At 37.2% G+C, this 22,550-nt stretch overlaps 1 protein-coding gene across 3 annotated transcripts; it reads left to right on the top strand.

Annotated features, from left to right (window-relative positions):
* Positions 1-1,128: 1,128 nt before the first annotated feature.
* Positions 1,129-21,341, top strand: LOC113176881 (uncharacterized). 3 transcript variants are annotated; one of them, XM_077793061.1, is made up of 5 exons: positions 1,129-1,250; positions 2,613-2,677; positions 4,152-4,365; positions 16,043-16,101; positions 18,477-21,341. In XM_077793061.1, the coding sequence occupies exon 5, from the start codon at positions 19,057-19,059 to the stop codon at positions 20,284-20,286; it is 1,230 nt and encodes a 409-aa protein (XP_077649187.1). In that variant the 5' UTR covers positions 1,129-1,250; positions 2,613-2,677; positions 4,152-4,365; positions 16,043-16,101; positions 18,477-19,056; the 3' UTR covers positions 20,287-21,341. The 3 variants fall into 3 exon arrangements, with proteins under 3 accessions (XP_077649187.1, XP_077649185.1, XP_077649186.1); XM_077793059.1 differs by having other exon boundaries at positions 1,129-1,551; XM_077793060.1 differs by lacking the exon at positions 16,043-16,101 and having other exon boundaries at positions 1,129-1,551.
* The last annotated feature ends 1,209 nt before the right edge of the window (positions 21,342-22,550 follow it).

Here is a 22,550-nt window from a genome sequence, read left to right as displayed (position 1 = left end):
ATATACTGAACCATATGCCACATTAATAGGAGAAAATTCGGGAGTACAAGGAAGATATTTCCAGAGAGTAGATTCCAGCTTATTTGATAGGTCTGTCTTAGACAATTCTAAGAAAGAAAAAGAAAATGTCCTGAATAAATGAAGCATCTCAGGAACAAAAAGAAAACATTAAACAACATAACACACAAGTTTCAGATGTTAAAAACCATTGTTTCTTTCCCCTCTGGATACCACTTTTTTAATATTTATTTTTTAGTTTTAGGTGGACACAATATCTATTTTGTTTTTATGTGGTGCTGAGAATCAAATCCAGTGCCTCACGCCTGCTAGGCGAGCGCGCTACCACTTGAGCCACATCCCCAGCCCCTGGGCACCTCTTTTGGAGGACAGAAATAGGAAACAAGGTACAAACCTTCCTGAGTCTCAGCGCACCGGCAAGTTTAGAGCTTAGTTAGCCTGCCCCTCACCGTGGGAGGGCTATTAGTAGTGGACTGGGGCTTCTACTCAAACTTGGCGTCACAGAAAAGTGCTCCTTTACTGTCGAGGGGCCGAGCGGTCATGTGCTCCCACGGATGGCTACGTATCTATATCACATAGTCATAGTCTCCTGTTCATCTCCCACGCAATGCTGCCGTTACCATGCCCACAGACACAGTCACAGCCACAGCGTCACAAAGCTCCCTCCCTATTCCTTCCCACAAAGAGGCGCCATCAATCGTGCGCGCGGGCGCACACAGTCGCTTTCCAGTTATCGCACATCTACAGGTACAGCGTTACATAGCCACACAGTAACAAGCATACCAAAGGGACCTAAAGCACGCCCACATAATACTTCTCACATCCGCACAAAGGGTGTCACAGCCACGCTGGGGCAAAAATAAATAAAAATCACACCACTTAACAGCTCATCTCGCATTCACCCAACAGGCTTTAAGGCTCGTTCTAAATCCCCACCCCGGGCTGTAAACTCCATCTTTGGCCCCCCAGGAACGCGTCGGCTTGCAACTGCAGAGAACGGTTCAGACACTAAAGCTCGCGCGTGGAGGGGCAGGGGCCAAGGGCCCAGCGCCCTCTGGGAAATGTAGTTCCGAGCCGCGCCGCGAAAGAATTGAGGGCGCCAGGCTCCAGCCGGCCAGGGAGTTGCTACATCACCGAACTGCGCCTGGAACACCCCAGGAGCCCCTTCTTAACGTCGGGCCACCCTGTCCGAGCTGCGCTTATTGTTGGGACACCACTGCCCTCTCCCGGAGGTAAACGCAGGTAGAATTAGCTGAGTCCTGAGACTCGGTCTGCTTACATCCCTCCACCGGGGAGACAGTCCCACAAGCTCTGGCAGAAAGAGTTCGTGGAAAAGGCTACTCGAACCACCGAAACTAATGGGAAATGTAGTCCACGGTTAAAAAAAAAAAAGCAGACGACCCGCCAAAATCGGTTGGTCCTGGCAGGTTCAGAGCCCGGCGTGGCGGAGCCCAGCGGCCCTCTGGGAACGCTAACCCGCCTCAGGAGTGCGCAGGCGCAGAACTTCTGGCTCGCCATCGTCTTTGTCTGCTGGTGAGTTTGGTTTCGGCCTGGTAGGACCTGGGTTTCTAAGGCCTGAACCCGGCCAGGGAGGCTTTAGGGGAGGGTTCGCAGCGCCTGCGAAGGGCCTGGGGCGGCTGAAGTGACAGATGTCGCCTCCTGTGACTTGCTGAGTTCAGAGCTTTTGCGGATGGGAGCAGGGGTGCTGGAGGAATCTGGGATGAATTTGAGGGTGGGTGACCAAGGGTGTGAGGGTTAGTTTGGGGTTGCAGAGTTGGAAATAGTTCCAAGTTCGTGAGGATGAAAAGTAACCGCTAATCCTCCCTATTCTCCTTTCTAAAACAATAAAGGTGCGCTTTTCTGGAAAATAAGAAAGGGAAAGGGCTAAGGAACTAAGCTGGTAATTTTAAGTGTCGTATAAAAACAGACCCATTGTGGAGTAGAAGATGAAATCAACATTACCTTTTTAAAAAAGAAAAAAATATTTCAGAATAATGTGCTATTGGGTGCTTAGATTTCTAGTAAGAATTTCTTAATACTTTGGAGAAACTTTGGTTGACCTGCTTTGAGAAGTCTTAAATTAAGGAATAGCTTTAAAAGGTAGTTTGCACAGCACAGAATTGGAAAGCTAGTTGTCCTGCCTTTAGTGAAGAAAGGTCAAGGAACCTATTTAAGACTCCCTAATTTGTCACAAAGGGCAGGGAAGTCTTGAGTCCTAACCAGTTATTCCCCATACCAAATGACCTATGTAAATGTAGTGAAACAAATTTTCTTCTACCCACAGTCTCAATTAAATGAAAAAGTACCAGGGTACAAAAACTCTTATAGAAACAATAGTTTTGAAAAAAACTAGTAAAAGCTATAAAGAAGGCAGGTCTTATTTCTCCTTGTCCATCTGTTATTGGTGTTCCTACATTTTTGGCCTTGGTCATCTTTTTCACCTCAAAGTACTCAATCAGCAGCAACAATTCCAGTATTAGGGGTCCATTTTTATGCACAGGAATTTCAGAGTCTTTACATCCAAAGTATTTTACTGATATCTGCCTCTTACAATCTGCCTCCATTCATTCTCCCTTTTGTATTCTCTGTTTCAGCACTCATAGCACTGTCAAGCCAGGTTTTAAGGCTCTCACCATCTGACTAGGAGAAAAGCCTCTGAGTAAGTTTGACCTTTTTCCCTTTCATAACCCATTAAAAACTGAAAATCAAGTTTTCTTCATAACACATACTAGATAAATGTATATGCCCATTCATATAATTATGGGACACTTACTACATTTAATTTCTCCTAGGGTAAACAAACCTAATAAAACTTAGGCCTCTAAAATTTTTAAGAGCTCTGAGCTATGACTACTATCAGAATAATTTCCTTAATATTTTGTCCATATTGCTCAAGGTTGGTGACTTCACATTTATAAGAGAAATGTTGTTAATGGTACCCAAAAATTTGATTTCAATCAAGAGCAAGGCCATGGGTGATACCTGCTTAATAAAACTTGTTGAGAGGGCTGTAGCTCAGTGGTAGAGTGCTTGCCTAGCATATGTGGGGCACTGGGTTTGATCCTCAGCACCACATAATAAATAAGTAAAGAAAGAAAGAAAGAAAGGTATTGTGTTCATTTATAACTAAAAATATGTATATTTTTAAAAAACCTGTTGAGGTTGTGATTCTGAAGGACTATGATAACTCAGACTCATAGTTTCTGAAAATAAGTTATCTTCTGTTTTCCATATCTGAAATATGTAGAGCCTTGTTTTATATTATACAACTAGGGATTGAACCAGGGGTGCTTATCACTGAGCTACATATCCAGACTTTTTTACTTTTTATTTTGAAATAATGTCTAAGTTGCTGAAGGTCTCGCTGAGTTGCTAATCCTGACTTTGAATCCTCCTAAACCGCTGGGATTACAGATGTGCACTACCATACCCCCAGCCCTTTTTATTTTTTGAGACAGAGACTCCCTAAATTGCCCATACTGGCCTTTAACTTGTTATCTTCCAGGTTCGTCCTCCCAAGTAGCTGGATTGCAGGCATGTGCCATCACACCCAGCATATGTGGAACTTTTTAAAATGGAATAATGGGTTTAGCCTGAGATGGAAATTATAAGTACTCTTAATATGTATACGTGCCCAAGCCTTATCATAATGTGTTAGTCAGCTTTCGTTGCTGTGACTAAAATATTTGACAAGAATAACTTAGAGGAGGAGAAGTTTTATTTTAGTTCATGGTTTCAAAGGTTCAGTTCATGGTGGCCTTATTCTAATGATCTGAGCCCACGGTGAGGTAGAACATCATGGGGGAAGGGCATGGTAGAGGAAATCCTGCTCTGCCCTTGGCACCTAGGAAACAGGGCATGAGGAGCCGTGAGTGAAAAATATAATCCCTAAGGACAGTCTACCAGTGACCTATCCCTTCCAGCCACATCCCACATGCCTACAGTTAACTACCCAGTATAGTAATCCTTTCAAGTTATTAATCCATTGAGTGGATTAATTCACTGATTAGGCTATAGCTCTCATAATCTAATCATTTTACCTCTGAACATTTCTTCATTGTCTATCACAAGGGCTTATTGGGGGGAGTGGGCACTTCATAGCCAAACCATAATACCCTTGTTATCTATTGCAGGCCAGATATTTCATGAATCTCCAGGAGCTGCGTTCTCTTTATCTTTGAAAACCTTTGAGGATTTTAAGAACTCAGCCTGAATTCTAGCATGCTGCTTTGACTCCCAACCATAATCGCAGATTCTGTGTCACTTTGTTTCTTTACAAGTTTAAAGTCACCAGTTAAAACAAAAAGATCAATGGATGATCGAGAAGAAGTATAAAGAGTTCTCTAGGTGAGTGAGAACCTGGCAGTTATGTATCGGATAAAGGCTCATTATAGTTATTCAGGGAGGGTTTCCAGATTCCTTGCTTGCTTTTGCTCAGATTCTAGATTTGTTGCCTCTCTAACCTCTAATTTAGAGACTAGTTTCTCAATTATAGCCTTAATTTTATGATTTTTTTTTTTTGTTGTTGTTTTTTTGTTACCAGGGATTGAATTCAGGGGCACTCGACCACTGGGCCACATCCCCAGCCTCATTTTGTATTTTTATTTAGAGACAGGGTCTCATTGAGTTGCTTAGTGCCTCAAGTCTGGCTTTGAACTCGAAATCCTCCTGTCTCAGCGTCCCCAGCCACTGGGATTACAAGCGTGCACCACCACCCACGGCCAATTTTCTTGAGTTTTATAGCCTCTGTCATACTTGTTCTCCTTTCACTGACACTCTCCATTTTTTACTTTTGTTTGGTTACTTAGATCATTTCCTTAAGCATTCAGTTCTTCAAAAACTAGTGTGTAGGGCTGGTTTGTGACTCAGTGGTAGAGCACTTGCCTAACACATGTGAGGCACTGGGTTCGATCCTCAGTACCACATAAAAAAATAAAGTTACAGGCTGGGATTGTGGCTCAGGGGTAGAGCACTCGCCTAGCACATGTGAGGCTCTGGGTTCAATCCTTGGCACCACATAAAAATAAATAAAATAGAGATGTTGTGTCCAACTATAACTAAAAAATAAATATTAAAAAAAAAGTTATTGTGTTCATCTACAACTAAAAATATTTTTAATAAAAACTAGTATGTAGATACTTTTCTTTAAAATTTAACTGCTGTCTTTTTGCCCTCCTTTCACTGTTCAATGCCTCAGAATTGAATTTTATCCCATTAGTTTCATTTCCTTTTGTCTTCCTACTTGGAGTCATTATAGTTTAACATTTTCTTGCTTCTTGACTTTTAATAATATTACAACTTTGGAACTTATTACTAATCCTACTAGATCATTTCTCTGCTACTTTTAAGAAGAAATAATATAATTCTTAAAATTTAATACATATACTTGATAGGAAGTTCAGAGTATGTCTCCTTATTTCTAGCCCCTCGATTCTCTGTAAGTATAGAAGAAGGCTTCTAGGTAGAGCAGTGAGTGACCTGATTTATTGTGACAATATTACTGTGACTGCTCTGTTGAGAATTGTGAAGACATAAAAACAAAAGTAGCAAGACCAATGAGGAACCTAGTAAATGATCTAGACAAGATATAATGTGACTTAGGCCTTGGTGGTCCCAATAAGGAGGTGAGACATGACCAGATTTGGGGCATATTTTGAAGATACAGCCAAAAAGAAATGGTAGTATAATGAGTGTGTGATCTGAGAAAAAGAGAAGTATGCCTGAGAAACTGGGAGATTAGGTTGCTATTTAAAGATAGAATTCAGGAGGAATTGGTTTGGGGTAGTAAACTAAATACCTAGTAGACATCTAAATAGAGAGGGTGAGAAGGCAGTTAAATATGTGAATCAGTTGTTCAAGAGAGGCACAGATCACTAATTAACATTTGTTAGGCATCTCTGAGACATGGTGGGTAAAGCAGTGCGACAGGACTAATGAGTGTACTAATTATGTAAAGCTAAGTGACTACAATGAACCTTAACTATACTAGTTTAAGGAATGCAGAAGTTGATTTCTTGTCATATAACAGTCATGTGGTGAATTGTACAGATTTGTATGGTAACTTTGGTCTTTGAGGTCCTTTAAGGATGAGGGGTCCTTCTAGGTTGCCTAGTGAATAGTTGTGATTAGAGCTGTTTTAACAATGCCACTTGTTTGTTTTTGTTTATTATTGTTTTGGGGGGTTTTTTGGTACAGAGGATTGAACCCAGGGGCACTTAATCACTGAGCCATATCCCCATCCCTTTTTATATTTTATTTAGAGACAAGGTCTCACAGAGTTGCTTAGGGCCTCTCTAAGTTGCTGAGGCTGACTTTGAATTTACAGTCTTCCTGCCTCATCCTCCCAAGCTGCTGGGATTACAGGCATGCACAACCGTGCCTGGCAACAGTGACAGTTGGAAAAGAGAGGACACACTGAGAACAGGGAGATAGCAAACTTTCTGTAAAGAGCCAGACAATAAGTGTTTTAGACTTTGTAAGCCATGGGGTTACTGTTAAAACTACCCAGCTCAGGCATTGTAGCACTGAAGTAGTCATAGACAATAAGAAAATGAATGAATTTGGGTATGTTCTAGTAAAACTATAAAATAGGTAGTGTGGTTTCCTCCCCAACCCATTTTAATAGGTCATCATTTACACAGGATAAATTGAAGAGTTTGTTTTCCTTTAGAGCATTTTAATTGATATTTTGAAAATATTTTTTAAACCAGAAGAAAAATACTGTTGAAAGGACCATTTTACCTGGTACTCAGATAATGTTAACTACTTCAGCCTTGTTATGTGTGTATGAAGGATGTTGATTGTAATGCCTATAACAATATGAGGGGCTTTAATTACAAAGGATAAGTAATCTTTTATTTTCTCATTAGGAATGTAGTACATTAAGCCCTGATCTGTTGTATATCATTTTTTCCCATATTAAGTAATTAGATATTTGGGAGGCTGAGGTAGGAGGATGTTTGTAAGTTCTAAGCCAGCTATAAGATCCTGTCTCAAAATAAAAATGGCTGGGGATGTAGCTCAGTGATAGAGCACCTGTGGGTTAATTCCCAGCACAGCCCACCCCCCTCCCCCCCCCAAAAAAAAAGTAACTTGGGAAATTTAAAATCAGTAATAATATTATTAATATCTATTAAAACTTTAGTGAAGGAGTTGGTTGTGGCTCATAGGTAGAGCACTTGCCTAGCATGCATGAGGTACTGGGTTCTATCCTCAGCACCATGAAAAAATAAAATAAAGGTATTGTGTCCATCCACAACTAAATAATAAAAGTTGCTGGTGGGACTGCAAATTGGTACAGCCAATTTGGAAAGCAGAATGGAGATTCCTTGGAAAGCTGGGAATGGAACCACCATTTGACCCAGCTATTCCCCTTCTCGGACTATACCCAAAAGACCTAAAAAAGAGCATACTACAGGGACACAGCCACATCAATGTTTATAGCAGCACAATTCACAATAGCTAGAATGTGGAACCAACCTAAATGCCCTTCAATAGATGAATGGATTAAAAAATGTGGCATTTATACACAATGGAATATTACTCAGCACTAAAAAATAACAAGATCATGGCATTTGCAGGCAAATGGATGGCATTAGAGCAGATTATGCTAAGTGAAGTTAGCCAATCCCTAAAAAACAAATGCCGAATGTCTTCTCTGATATAAGGGGGGTGACTCAAAATGGGGTATGGAGGAAGAGCATGAGAAGAAGACTACCACTAAATAGGGAAGAGAGTTGGGAGGGAAAAAGAGGGAGAAGGGGAGTTGCACAGAAGATGGAAGGAGAACCTCATTGTTATACAGAATACATATATGATGTTGTAATGAGAAAAAGAAAAAAAAGTGTGTCACATTAGATTGGATAGAGAGAAAGGATGGGAGAGGAGGGGAGGAGTCGGGAGCATGGGAAGGGCAGCAGAATAGAATAGACAATATGATTGATGTATGTACATTCCATGTATGTATTATATGTCAAAATACATTCTGCTGTCATGTATGACTAAAAAAAAATAAATAAATCGTATGGTTAAATAAATAAATAAATTGTGTGAAAAATGAAATAAAAGTTAGAAAAAACTTTATTGAAATTCACATGTTAAGTCATCTCTGCCTTAGGGTTAATGAAATATAATTGTCTCTGTTCTGTTCTTTTTCTTTTTGTTTACATTTTCAGTTTTAGAGGTTATTTTTACTAGGTTTTTGCTTTTATTTTTTTTCTCTTTAATTCTTTTATTCCTTTTTAAATTTTTCCCTAAGAATCTACTCATGAATTTTTAAAATTTCTTTTTGTTAATTTTCTTTTTGTTGTTATTTCTTCTTTAAATATTGGAAAAATTTATTCTAAAGGTTCTAAGCATTTGCTCAAATATGTTCCATAGTTTCTACTGTACTTTCATGAGTAATATTTGTCATTATTTTGAAGTTTATTAAAATATCCTTTTTTAGCCAACGAGTTTGTTAAACTCTTTTTTTCTTTTTCTTTTAAATTTATATATAGTGCTAAGAATTGAACCTAGTGCCTCATACTTGCTAGACAAGTGCTCTAGCACTGAGCTACAACCACAGCCCAAACTTACTTTTATTTGAGATAGGGTCTCTCTACATTGCTGAGGTTCCAGTTAAGTCGCTGAGGCTGGTTTTGAATTTAACGTCCTCTTGTCTCAGCTTCCCAGATTGTTGGGATTTAAGGTACATTGACTGCCCCTGGCCTAAATCATTGGATCTTCAACAACAAAAAAAAAGTTTTTATTTTTGTTTTGTAATTGCTGTTACTTTTTTGGTCAGAGTATTTTGCCTGACCTTTTTTAGAATAGACCTAGTCCATAAGCCCTTTTTATTGTATTTTTATACAGGATCTCCCTAAGTTGCCCAAGCTGACCTCAGACTTGCAATCCTCCTGCTTGACTCAGCCTTCCAGATCACTGGGATTATAGGCATGAACCATTGGACTTGGCTTATTTCTCTTTATATTCTTATTTTTTATATGTTCTTATAAATTTGATTTCATAAATTGAGAGAAATTGTTTTCTCCATTATTAATGTGCTTTTGTATCTATTTTATCTTCATTGTATATTATTTTCAGCATCTCTAATACATATTGTTTTAGATACATGTCTTATGTAGAGAGAGGATAGGTGGATTTTTCTATATGAGGAATTGCTAAACACAGGCATGTAAATCATGTTAAATACATATTGTTTGGACCCCAACCTCAGATTTGTCTGACAGAAGAGATGTGGGATAGGGCCTGAGAATATTCTACATAGCTTATCATAGTCCTTTTTTATATTTGCTCTAATTGCATTTATTGGCATGAACAATATGGCTGATGTTGGTTCTTTTTGTTGTTATAATGCTGAAGATCAAACTCAGGGCCTCATGTATGCTAGGCAAGTACTCTACCATGGAGCATCATCCCCAGCCCAGTTCTTTTATAAATTGTGTTTTATATTCTGTTCCATATTTATCTTTATAGAATCTTTTGACTCTGCTTGTTTTGAGCATGTCTTCTGGAAAATCTGGAAAGCTTTCTGGGTTATCTACCTTTATATTCATAAATTTTTTTAGACTTTTAAAAAATTTTTTAATTATAGTTGGACACAATACCCTTATTTGTTTATTTTTACGTGGTGCTGAGGATTGAACCCAGGGCCTCGCCTGTGCTAGGTGAGCGCTCTACCGCTGAGCCTCAACCCCAGCCCCACTTTTTTTTAGTCTTGATCCTTGATTTGTGGATTGAACTCAGAGCCTCAGAACCTCATCACACTAGGCAAGCACTCTACACCGGGCCACATTCCAGCCCCTAATCTTTGATTTATTTAAGCAATAACTATTTACACCCCACTGGAGGTAATGGGGATATTAGTATATTTTCAATCTTTTCTCTACCACAGTTGATGATTATAATTATTGTTTTAGTTTTAAGTAATATCATTTGCACCTTTTTCATGGGTTTGACATGAGCTTCATAGGTGGACAGGAGCTTCTTTGTACCTTTGCTTTTGGTTGGTTTGTTTTTTTTTTTGGTTGGTTGCTTTTGGTTCATCTAATAAGATTCTATTCTTCATTTAACCTTGAGCTGCTTCTTTTTTATTTTATTTACTTACTTACTTACTTACTTTGTGGTACTAGAATTAGACCTAGGAGTATTCAACTGCTAAGCTACATCCCCAGCTATTTTTATTTTTTGAGAGTCTCACTGAATTGCCCAGACTGTCCTCATAATCCTATTGTATCGGCCCCCCAAGTAACTAGCATTACTGTACCCCACTTTGAGCTTCATTTTTATTAAGATATTCCTATTGCTTCTAGCCCAAACTCTCCAGTTTCTGCTTCCCATCACATATCATAGCTTCTGAGCAACTTGGATCGTAATTGTATAATAACTTATATTCATATTGTCATTTTGATGTCTGCCACATACATGAAACTCAGAGAAAAGGCAGCATTTTATCCTTCCTGTCTGCAGTCTTGAGCATAAACTAGGTTATCATTAAATCATTCACAATTATTGTAGAGCACTAATGTAGAAGGATTTGCTTTTTCAACTTGAAATATAATTTACATAAAATAAGTCACCACCTTAAATATTTGATAAATTTTGCTAATTGTGTATACACATACAACCAATGCTAAAATCAAGATATAGAACAGTTTTCCAAAGTGGCTATGCCATTTTTCATTATGACCAACAATGTGAGAGTGTAATGGTTGCTTTGCACTCTCACTTGGGTTGGCAGTCCTTTTAATTTTTTTTAATTGAGTGTGTATGTGCATTTTTATTTATTTTTTATTCTAATTGTACACGATAGTAGAATGCATTTTGACATTTTGTACACAGATGGAGCACAACTTCAGTAGATTCATCGCTTATGTATAGAAATGCATTTGATTTATGGGTATTAATTTTTATATCCTGCTACTTTACTGAATTCATTTATTAGTACTAGAAGTTTTCTGGTGGAGGTTTTTGGTCTTCTAAATATAGAATCATGTCAACTGCAAATAGTGATAGTTTGAGTTCTTTTCCTATAAGCGTCCCTTTAATTTCATTTGTCTGTCTCATTGCTTTAGCTAGAGTTTCAAGGACTGTGTTGAATAGAAGTGGTGAAAAAGGACATCCCTGTCTTGCCAGTTTTTAGAGAATGCTTTCAACTTTTCTCCATTTAGAATGATGTTGGCCTCCAGCTTAGCGTACATAGCTTTTACAATATTGACATATGTTCCTACTATCCCTAGTTTCTCTGGTATTTTGAACATGAAGAGGTTTTGTATTTTGTCAAATGCTTTCTCTGCATCTATTGAGATAATCATGTGATTCTTGTCTTTAAGTCTACTGATATGATATATTACGTTTATTGATTTCCATATGTTGAACTAACCTTGCATCCCTAGGATGAATCCCACTTGATCATGGTACACTATCTTTTTAATGTTTTTGTATGCAATTTGCCAGAATTTTTTTTTTCTTTTTGGCACCAGGGATTGAAATCAGGGGCACTCAATCACTGAGCCACATCCCCATCCCTATTTTGTATTTTATTTAAAGACAGTGTCTCACTGAGTTTCTTAGTGCCTTGCTTTTGCTGAGACTGGCTTTGAAATTGCAATCTTCCTGCCTCAGCCTCCCGAGCCACTGGAATTACAGGTATGTGTCACCACATGGGCCTTTATTAAGAATTTTTGGAGGGCTGGGGATGTGGCTCAAGTGGTAGCATGCTCGCCTAGCATGCATGAGGCACTGGGTTCGATTCTCAGCACCACATAAAAATAAAATAAAGATATTGTGTCCACCTAAAACTAAAAAAATTTTAAAAAATGGGGCTGGGATTGTGGCTCAGCCGTAGAACGCTCGCCTAGCACTGGCAGAACCCGGGTTCGATCCTCAGCACCACATAAAAAATAAAGGCATTGTATTGTGTCCATCTATACCTAAAAAATAAATATTTTTTTTTTAAAAAGAATTTTGGGGTCTATGTTCTTCAGGGATATTGGTCTGAAGTTTTCTTGATGTGTCTTTGGTTTTGGCATCAGGGTAATAGTAGCTTCATAGAATGAGTTTGGAAGGGTACCTTCCTTTTCTATTTCTAATTTGAGAAGTATCAGTATTTATTCTCCTCTGAAGGTCATATAGAACTTGGCTGAGAATCCATCTGGTCCCAGGCTTTTCTTGATTGGGAGGCTTTTCATGGTGTCTTCTGTTTCCATGTTTGAAATTGATCTGTTTAAATTGTGTATGTCCTCCTGATTCAGTTTGGGCAAATCATATGCCTCTAGAAATTTTGTCCGTGTATTTGAGATTTTCTATTTTACTATTTTATTTGAGATTTTCTATTTTGCTATGTAAATTTTCAAAGTAGTTCTAATTATCTTCTGTATTTCAGTAGTGTCTGTCATGATATTTCCTTTTTCATCACGAATTTTAGCAATTTGAGTTTTCTCTCTCCTTTTCCTTAGGGTGGCTAAGCATTTATCAATTTTATTAATTTTTTAACAAACCAGCTTTTTGTTTTGTGTTAATTTTTTCAATTGTTTCTTTTGTTTCAATTTCATTGATTTCAGCCCTGATTTTGATTATTTCCTTGCCTTCTACTTTTGGAATTGGTTTGTTCTTCTTTTTCTAAGGCTTTAAGATGAAATGTCAGGTTGTTTATTTGTTGACTTTTTCTTCTTTTTTTAAGTCTCCTCCCTGATGTCTTCTGTTATCCATGCATCATTCAGTAGCTATTGTTTGGTCTCCAGATGTTGAAGTAGCTTCTATTTTTTATTTTATCATTGATTTCTAATTTTATTCCATTATGGTCTGATAGAATACAGGGTAGTATCTCTGTTTTTTTTATATTTGCTAAGACTTGCTTTGTGGAATAACATGGTTTATTTTAGAGAAGGATCCATTCACTGCTAAGAAAAAAATATATTCACTTGTTGATGAATGAAGTATTCTATATATGCTGGTTAAGTCTAAATTATTGATTGTATTATTGAGTTCTATAGTGTCTTTGTTTATTTTTTGTATGGAAGATCTATCCAGTAATGAAAGAGGTGTGTTAAAGTCACCCAGTATTATTGTGTTGTGGTATATTTTCTTAAAATTGGAGGAGGGTTTGTTTGATATATGTGGATGCTGCATTGTTTGGGGGATCGATATTTATTATTATTGTGTCTTGTTGATGTATAATTCCCTAAGCAGTATGAATTGACCTTCTTTATCCCTTCTGACTAACTTTGGTTTGAAGTCTGCTTTATCTGATGTGCACATGGAAACTCCTGCTTGTTTACATGGTCCATGTGAGTGATTGAGTGATGTGTTTTTTCCCATCCTTTTCCTATGCAATGAGTCTGTTGAAGGCAGCATATTGTTGGGTCTTTTTTTTTTTTTTTTTTAATCCAATATGCCAGTCTATGTCTTTTAACTAATGAGTTTAGGCCATTAACATTCAGGTTTATTATTGAAATATGATTTGTATTCCTGGTCATTTTGGTTTATTTTTTTTTTAACTTGGTTTCTTCTTTGATTGGCTTTTCCTTTAGTGTAGTTCTTCCCTTTGCTGATGTTCCTCGTTGTTGTTTTTCATTTCCTCCTCATGGAATATTTGGCTGAGAATGTTCTGCAGTGCAGCCTTTCTTTTTGTAAATTCTTTTAAATTTTGTTTATCGCTCTGCTCCTCTTCCTCCATGCAGCCAGCCAGGGTTGGTTTGTGTATTTTTCAAGATTAAAGTTTCTCCCAGCTTATGGCTTGCCCTTTCATTTTCTTCACTGTTTTTGAGGAGCATTAGTTTTGTTGTTGTTGTTTTATAATGTTCTTCCATCTTTTTCTTTTATTTGTTCTAATTAGTTATACATGACAGTAGAGTGCATTTTGATTCATAGTACATAGATGGAGTATAACTTTTTTTGAGAGAGAGAGAGAGAGAATTTTTAATATTTTTTTTTTTTTTAGTTTCTGATGGACACAACATCTTTAGTTTTACTATTTTTTTTTTTTTTAATGTGGTGCTGAGGATCGAACTCAGCGCCCTGCGCATGCCAGACGAGCATGCTACTGCTTGAGCCACATCCCCAGCCTGGAGTGTAACTTCTTATTCGTCTGGTTGTACATGATGTAGAGTTGTACAGGTTGTGTAATCATATATGCATTAGGATAATAATGTCCAATTCATTCTACTATCATTCCTACCCCCATACCTCTGCCCCTCCCTTCATTTAGCTCTGAATTAGACCCTGCCCCCATTATGAATTAGCATCCGCATATCAGAGAAAACATTTAGCCTTTGGTTCTTGGGATTGGCTTATATCGCTTAGTATAATATTCTCCAGTTCCATCCGTTTACTAGCAAATGCTATAATTTCATTCTTCAAGGCTGAATAATATTCTATTGTGTATATATACCTCAGGTTTTTTGGGGGGGTTGATATTTATTTTTTAGTTGTAGTTGGACACATTGCCTTTATTTTGTTTATTTTTATGTAGTGCTGAGGATTGAACCCAGGGCCTCACACAGGTTAGGCGAATACTCTACCACTGAACCACAATCCCAGCCCTATACCTCAGTTTCTTTATCCATTCATCTGTCAAAAGGCACCATAGGTTAGTTCCATAGTTTAGCTATTGTGAATTGAGCTGCTATAAACATTGATGTGGCTGCCTCTCTATAGTATGCTGATTTTAAGTCCTTTGGGTATAAACCTAGGAGCGGGTCAAATGGGGGTTCCATTCCAGGTTTTCTTAGGAATCTCCATACTGCTTTCCATAGTAGTTGCACCAATTTACAGTCCCACCACCAATGTATGAGTGTACCTTTTTCCCCATGTCCTCGCCAACATTTATTGTTGCTTGTAATTCAGGAGCATTAGTTTTGAACTTTTGATGAAGTCTATCATTTTTTTTAAAGAGAGAGAGAGAGAATTTTTTAATATTTATTTTTTAGTTTTTGGCGGACACTACATCTTTGTATGTGGTGCTGAGGATCGAACCCAGGCTGCACGCATGCCAGGCGAGTGCGCTACTGCTTGAGCCACATCCCCAGCCCAAATCTATCATTTTTTTCTTTTACTTTAATAGTTGTAGTGTTTTAGATCCATGATTTGTTTTAAATGAATTTTCACTTATGATATGTGAATGGGTTGAGGCCATTTTTTTCTCTAAATTATGAAAGTTAAAGCATTAATATGAGTGACAGTGCATTTACCAGACTCAGTTCTTAAAATGGTTTATGAGAAAATAAGGATAAAATTCTGACAGAAAGATGGGGATGATGTTGAAGGATGAGAAACAAATGTTTTGGGAGAGAGCAAGAAAAAGGCTCTTTACAGAAAGTTGGGTATCAGTATATCAGGCCTTCTGAAAGCAAACAAATGAAAACAGAAACTGATGCTAATAACAGTTTTTACACAGAAATGATAATATTGATAATTAAAATACTATAGTAACCAGGTTTAAATGCAAAGATAGTTTTTTGGGTCTATTTTTTTGGTGAAGGTAGATCATTAATTATATATATACTTTGTTGATTAGCACATGTGAGCCTCAAATTGCAGCTAGATAAAAAAAAAAGCACTGTCTCTAGTTATATAGTTATAGATGGGTTCAATTTCAAGGTCTTCAAGTCCAACGCTGTAGGTATAATGAATAGGAGCTTTAAAGTCAACTAGGATTACAGGTGTGTGCCACTGTGCCCAGCCAAGGTAGATTCCTTTTAAATGGAATGTTCTTTGTACTTAGTGGGCCTGTTCAATACATAGATTCGATCTGTAATTCTGACAGATTTTCTTGTATTCTTTGAAAATTTCCTGCATTCATTTAAAAAAAATTTTTAATTATAGATGGACACAATACCTTTATTTTATTTTATTTATATGCAGTGCTGAGAATTGAATCCTGTGCCTCATACATGCTAGGCAAGCGCTCTACCACTGAGCCACAATCCCAGCCCCCTGCATTCATTTTTGTTCAGATTTCCTTTCTACTCAAAATAGTTGTTGGACCGTCCCATCATTACTCTCTTTATTCCTTTCATTACAGAGCTGGGCCTTCCATGAAATTGAGGCAGTATAACGGCCCCTCTTCAAACCTTGATTTTTGTAAGTATGCCAGAAAGATTTCAGACATATCACTCAGTGTACCAGGCATGAGTTCTTTAGAAAGGGATAGGAAAAGGGAGCTGGGTGTGGTGGTACACACCTGTTATCACAGCAACTCAGAAGGCTAAGGCAGAAGGATTGTTAGTTTGAGGCCAGCCTCCGCAAAGAGGCCCTAAGCAATTTAGTGAAACCCTATCTCCAAAAAAAAAAAAAAAAAGGCTGTGTATACAGCTCATTTGTAAAGTGCCCCTGGGTTCAATCCCAAGTATTTTCTCCCTCCTCTCACAATAAAAAGGCTCCCCAGAGTTAACATATCCTGCCCACTTAAGCTAGACAGGGCTGCAGATAAATTGCTTTTCAAAGTGAAAGCGTAGCCAGGCATGGTGGTGCACACCTGTAATCCCAGCAGCTGGAGAGGCTGAGGCAAAGTTCAAAGCCAGCCTTGACAACTGAATGAGAACCTAAGCAATTTCTCAAGACCCTGTCTCAAAGGCAACGGGGTGGGGCCTGGAGATGAAGCTTTAGTGATAGAATGTCCCTTGGTTCATTTCCCAGTACCCCTCCCATCACCAAAAAAGCAAAAGTGTTTGGGGGCGGGGTCAGCACAGTGGGCCCAGTTTATAGAATTATTCCCTTAACCTCATCATGTTCCCATCACTCATGTCTGTCTATCCCTATTACTTTCTGCCTTTTCTTCCATTCTTTCTCTTTTTATTCCAGGAGATTTCCTAGGCTTTTTTTTTTTTTTCCAATGCATTAAACTTTTAAACTTAATTTCCAAAGGTACTTCTTTTTAGAACTCTGTTAATTTTTCATTGCTATAATCTTCTTTTGCTTCTCTTGACTTTTTGTGATATGAATTGTAATGTTTAATTTTTTTAGTACTGAGGACTGAATCCAGGGCCTTATGCATGCTAGGCAAAAGCTCTGTCACTGAGCTACATAGCCCAATTATATTGTGAGCCTCACTGTGCAGCAATCAGTTAGGAATCTAGGTGTTATTTTTTGTTTTTGTTTTTGTTTTTTAATTTAAAATAATTTTCCCCCCAGGGGGCTGAGATTGTGGCTCAGTGGTAAAACGTTTGCCTAGCATGTGCGGGGCCCTGGGTTTGATCCTCACCATCACATAAAAAATAAATTAAAAAATAAAATTATAGAAAAAAATTTTTATTGTTTTTTAGACATTGATGGACCTTTATTTTATTCATTTATTTATATGTGGTGCTGAGAATCAAACCCAGTGCCCCACACATGCTAGGCAAGTGCTCTACCCCTGAGCCACAAACCCAATCCTTCTGGGTGTTTTTTTTGTTTTGTTTTGTTTTGTTTTTTACTCTAAATAGTGTCTATAAGTATTCTCATGGATGATTCTTCTTTTTAAAATATTTTGTTGGGGTTTTATTAGTTGTAGTTGGACTTAATACCTTTATTTATTTATTTATTTATTTTTGAATATTTTTTAGTTTTTTTTTTTTTGAGAGGAGATAATTTTTTAATATTTATTTTTTAGTTTTCGGCAGACACAACATCTTTGTTTGTATGTGGTGCTGAGGATCGAACCCAATGTCTCACACATGCTAGGCAAGCACTCTACAGCTGAGCCACAACTCCAGCTCCTATTTTATTTTTTATGCGTTGCTGAGGGTCGAACCCAGTGCCTCATGCATGCTAGGCAAACACTGTACTGCTGAGTCATAACCCCAACCTTGGATTATCCTTTTTTCAGAAAAGAATCCATTTATCTGTAGATACCTGGCAACCACCAACGTTGTGGGAATCCAGCCTATTCTATATGTAAACATTTACTCATCCCCTTGAATTGTAGTTCTCCATTTCCTTTCCTTCTAGAATCCCCCAATACTTTGTTCACTTGAGGGTCTCAACCTTTTAGTTTTTGTATTTGCCTACCTTCGCCTTTTTTTTTTTTTAATTTTAGTGGTATTTCATTAAGATGTAGAAATAAATGCCTTATTTATATTCTCTCTGTTCATTTTATGTTTTGCTCTTATCCTACATTCTACCAATCTTCTATTTGCCCTTCATTGTAATAATTGCCTAGTTTTTACAATTTCTCTTATTTTACTGTTCATGGTGTGTGTAGGGTTACATTTAAAAGTAAAGATGTATATACCTATGAATGTTATATGTATTTGAACTTTTATACTGATGACTACTCTGGAATAGTCTATTTTAAAAGCACTTTTCTAAAATTATATTAATGATTGTGGGAAAATTCACTATGCTTTCACTTTGAAAACCAATTTACCTAGTTAGTGATGTTGTTGATAATGATAAGCTAATTTTTTGGATGCTTACTACATGCCAGGCACAGGCACTTGTTAACTGTTTTTCCATAATGATTTTTTTTTTTTTAGAATAAACCTGAGAAGTTTATAAACAAATAAAGATACAACGTGAAAGACTTGAGAGTGAAGTCTCATTGTTCTCTGTGAAAATATAGACTGAGGAAACAAAATAGTATTTCCTTGGAGCACAGCATTGATTCTTCAAGACTACACTTCTGTGTATGGGACTCAGTTTAAGAAAAGTTGAATCATAATTTATGCTTAAATATGCAAGAAGCAGTATAAGAAAGAACCATTGACTTGGGGTTGTGGCTCAGTTGTAGAGCGCTTGCCTAGCATGCATGTGGCACTGGGTTCAATCCTCAGCAACACATAAAAATAAAATAAAAATATTGAATCCACCTAAAACTTAAAAAAAAAAGAACCATTAATACAAAGAGAATGCTATATCTCATTCTTTTTTATAATCATCTCATCTCAGGATATATCAGTGTGAGAAAAATCTTCCATCATTAACTTAAATTTGTTAGATACCTGAGAATACTGAAAAGAAATCACACAAGTTTAGTGAAACGTGGAAAACCTTTCATCCTTACTGCATTTCAGTAGCTACAAGGAAAAAGGGAAACCTAGGAGAATTGTCCTGTGCATGACAGGAATGTTGGAAAGTCTTCAGCCTGATTCAGATCTACTTCAGCATGATGAAATTCATACTGATCAGAAACCTTATGAGTGTAAAAAAACCTTTAGCCTGAAAGAAAACTTGATAGAGCAAAGGAGCATGCATACTGGAGAAAAATCACATGAATGTACTGAATGTGGTAAAGTGTTCTCTCGGGTCTCATCGCTTACTCTACATTTGAAAAGTCATACGGGAAAGAAATCCTATAAGTGTAATAAGTGTGGAAAAGCCTTTGGCCAAAAGAGAAACTTCCTTTCTCATCAGAAACATCATACTGGAGAGAAATCTTATGAAAGTGGGAAAACTTCTGTTAAGATGCCAATCCTCATTAAACACCAGAGAAATCATACAGGAAACAAACCATATGCATGTAAGGAATGTGGCAAAGCTTTTAATGGAAAATCATATCTCAGCGAGCATGAGAAAATTCATACTGGAGAAAAACCTTTTGAATGTAATCAATGTGGAAGGGCCTTCAGCCAGAAGCAGTACCTCATTAAACATCAGAACATCCATAGTGGAAAGAAACCCTTTAAATGTAATGAATGTGGGAAAGCCTTTAGCCAGAAGGAAAACCTCATTATCCATCAGAGAATACATACTGGAGAGAAACCTTATGAATGTAAAGGGTGTGGGAAAGCTTTCATTCAGAAGTCAAGCCTCATTAGACACCAGAGAAGTCATACCGGAGAGAAACCATACAGTTGTAAGGAATGTGGAAAAGCCTTCAGTGGCAAATCAAATCTCACTGAGCACGAGAAAATTCATATTGGAGAGAAACCCTATAAATGTAATGAATGTGGAACAATCTTCAGGCAGAAGCAATACCTCATTAAACATCACAATATTCATACGGGAGAGAAACCCTATGAATGTAATAAATGTGGAAAAGCCTTTTCTCGAATCACATCACTTATTGTACATGTGAGAATCCATACAGGTGATAAACCATATGAATGTAAAATATGTGGGAAAGCCTTCTGTCAAAGCTCATCTCTTACTGTACATATGAGAAGCCACACAGGTGAGAAACCCTATGGTTGCAATGAATGTGGGAAAGCCTTTTCTCAGTTCTCAACTCTTGCTCTACACATGCGAATCCATACTGGTGAAAAACCTTATCAATGTAGCGAATGTGGGAAAGCTTTCAGCCAGAAGTCACATCACATTAGACACCAGAGAATTCATACTCATTAAAACTCTATGAAGGCCTTGGTTATAGAAAAAACTCCATCAGAATTTAACTTAATAATATCAAAAAACTCATTTTACATTAAAGTGACACAAAATGTGGGAAATCCTGCAGCAACTCAAAATACAAAGATGTTTAATAAGAAGTAGCAGGGCAAAAAGCTTCCACAATAAATATTATTGTACTTTTATGAGCATTCTTGTTGAGTTAGAATCCAGTTATGGAGACCAACTAGCATGTTTCTGGGAGTCCTATGAGATACATTAAGACAACTATATGAGAGAAAAGGACTTGAAATTGAGAGACAATTATTTTTTTGTTATGTGCTTTGCTATATGTGTACTTTGTAAAACTAATCAAAGTATTTGGTGTTGATGCAGTTGTAGAAAATTGAGGTTGGGGCAGAGTACTGAATCCATTAAGCCTGAATTTGTGGGTAATTGGTGATTCATAAAGGTGGCATCCCAAATTTAGGGATTATTTTAAAAATGATCTCAGGGTAATTGATTTCTTCATTTGGAAAAATAAGCGACCTCTGTCATTATTCATTAAAATATTTATTTATTATGAAATCCAAAACTATTGAATGCTGGAATGCAAAAAGCAAAACAATAATATAAATTTTATATAAGAGTGTTTTTAAAACCTTAGGGTAGGAAAGAATTTCTAAATTATATTCCAGAAGACTCAACAATTCTACTTTTAAATATATATACATATACCCAAAACACTAACACATGTACACAGGGAGTATAACGTGTCTGTTCATTGCAGCATGAAAAATGGTAGCCAAAAATTGGAAACAGATGTCTGTTGCTTGTGAAATAGATATATAAAATGTGATAGTCATAGAATAGAATACTCTCTAGCAGTCAAGTACAAATTAAATTTGTATGTATATTAACAGTGAAAGATATGAAAAATCATACAGAATGAAGAAAACCGAAGTGATGAATATATTGTAGAGATACCCTTGTGAATCTAAATAAAATCAACACTAACCAACCCCTGTACCTTAAGCGTTGGTTATAGATAAATGCTTTTTTGTAAAACTTTTTTTTTTTTTTTCCTGTACAAGGAATTGAACCAAGGGGCATTTAACTACTGAGTTAAATGCTTAGGGCCTCACTAAAGTGCTGAGGCTGACTTTGAATCCTCCTGGCTAAGCTTTCTACGCTGCTGGGATTATAGGCATGAGTCACCATCATACCCAGGTTTGTATCAGTGATAGAGTACTTGCCTATTATGTACAAAAGCCTGGGTTAGATCCCCAAGAGCACAGAAATAAATTTTTTTTTAAAGAGAGAGAATTTTTTAATATTTATTTTTTAGTTTTCAGCGGACACAACATCTTTGTTTGTATGTGGTGCTGAGGATCGAACCCGGGCCGCACTCATGCCAGGCGAGTGCGCTACAGCTTGAGCCACATCTCCAGCCCCAGAAATAAATATTTTAATAGAGAATAAGGGGCTGGGGCTGTACCTCCGTAGCAAAGTACTTTCCTACCATCTGTGAGGCACTGGGTTCGATCCCTAGCACCACATAAAAATAAATAAAGGTATACTGTCCATCTTCAACTACAAAAAAATTCTTTAAAAATGAATCAGAAGGATATATAAACAGCCCCCAAAAATGGTTGCCTCTAGCAGAAAGGAAAATGGAAAGGAAATGTGACCAGCATAATAAAGAACAATTTAGTTGTGTATCAAAATAATCTATTTCCCATTAAAAAGAAAGATTCTAAGTAAATGTAACAAAATAGTAGTTCTTTTTTTTTTTTTTTTTTTTTTGTGGGGGTGGCTACTGGGGATTGAACTCCAGGGCATTCAACCACTGAGCCACATCCCCAGCCTTATTTTATATTTTATTTAAAGACAGGGTCTTACTGAGTTGCTGACCCTGGCTTTGAACTCAAAATTCTGCCTCAGCCAGCCTAGCTGCTAAGATTTCAGGCGTGTACCACCTCACCTGACTAATGTTAGTTTATTCTATTGTTTCTACTATTTTCTTAAGCAGGAAGGTGGTAGTGCATGCCTGTAATCTCAGGAACTCAGGAAGCTGAGGCAGGAGGATCACAATTTTGAGGCCAGGCTCAGCAATTTAGGCCCTAAGCAATTTAGTAAGACCCTGTCTCAAAATTAAAACATCAAAAAGGACTGGGGATGTTGCTCAGTGGTTAAGTGTCTCTGGTTCAATTCTTGGTACAAAAAAAAAAAAAAAAAATGGAAGGGTGAAGAAGCTGTACATGAAGTACATATGATAAAATTCT

This window comes from Urocitellus parryii, chromosome 15 (genome assembly GCF_045843805.1).
Source record: "Urocitellus parryii isolate mUroPar1 chromosome 15, mUroPar1.hap1, whole genome shotgun sequence".
Classification (NCBI taxonomy): Eukaryota; Metazoa; Chordata; class Mammalia; order Rodentia; family Sciuridae; genus Urocitellus; species Urocitellus parryii.
This window is presented reverse-complemented; position numbering and strand designations above follow the sequence as displayed.

Bases quoted from the DNA above. Each gene is read 5' to 3' on its own strand.
- LOC113176881 (XM_077793061.1), top strand. From the start codon at position 19,057: ATGACAGGAATGTTGGAAAGTCTTCAGCCTGATTCAGATCTACTTCAG.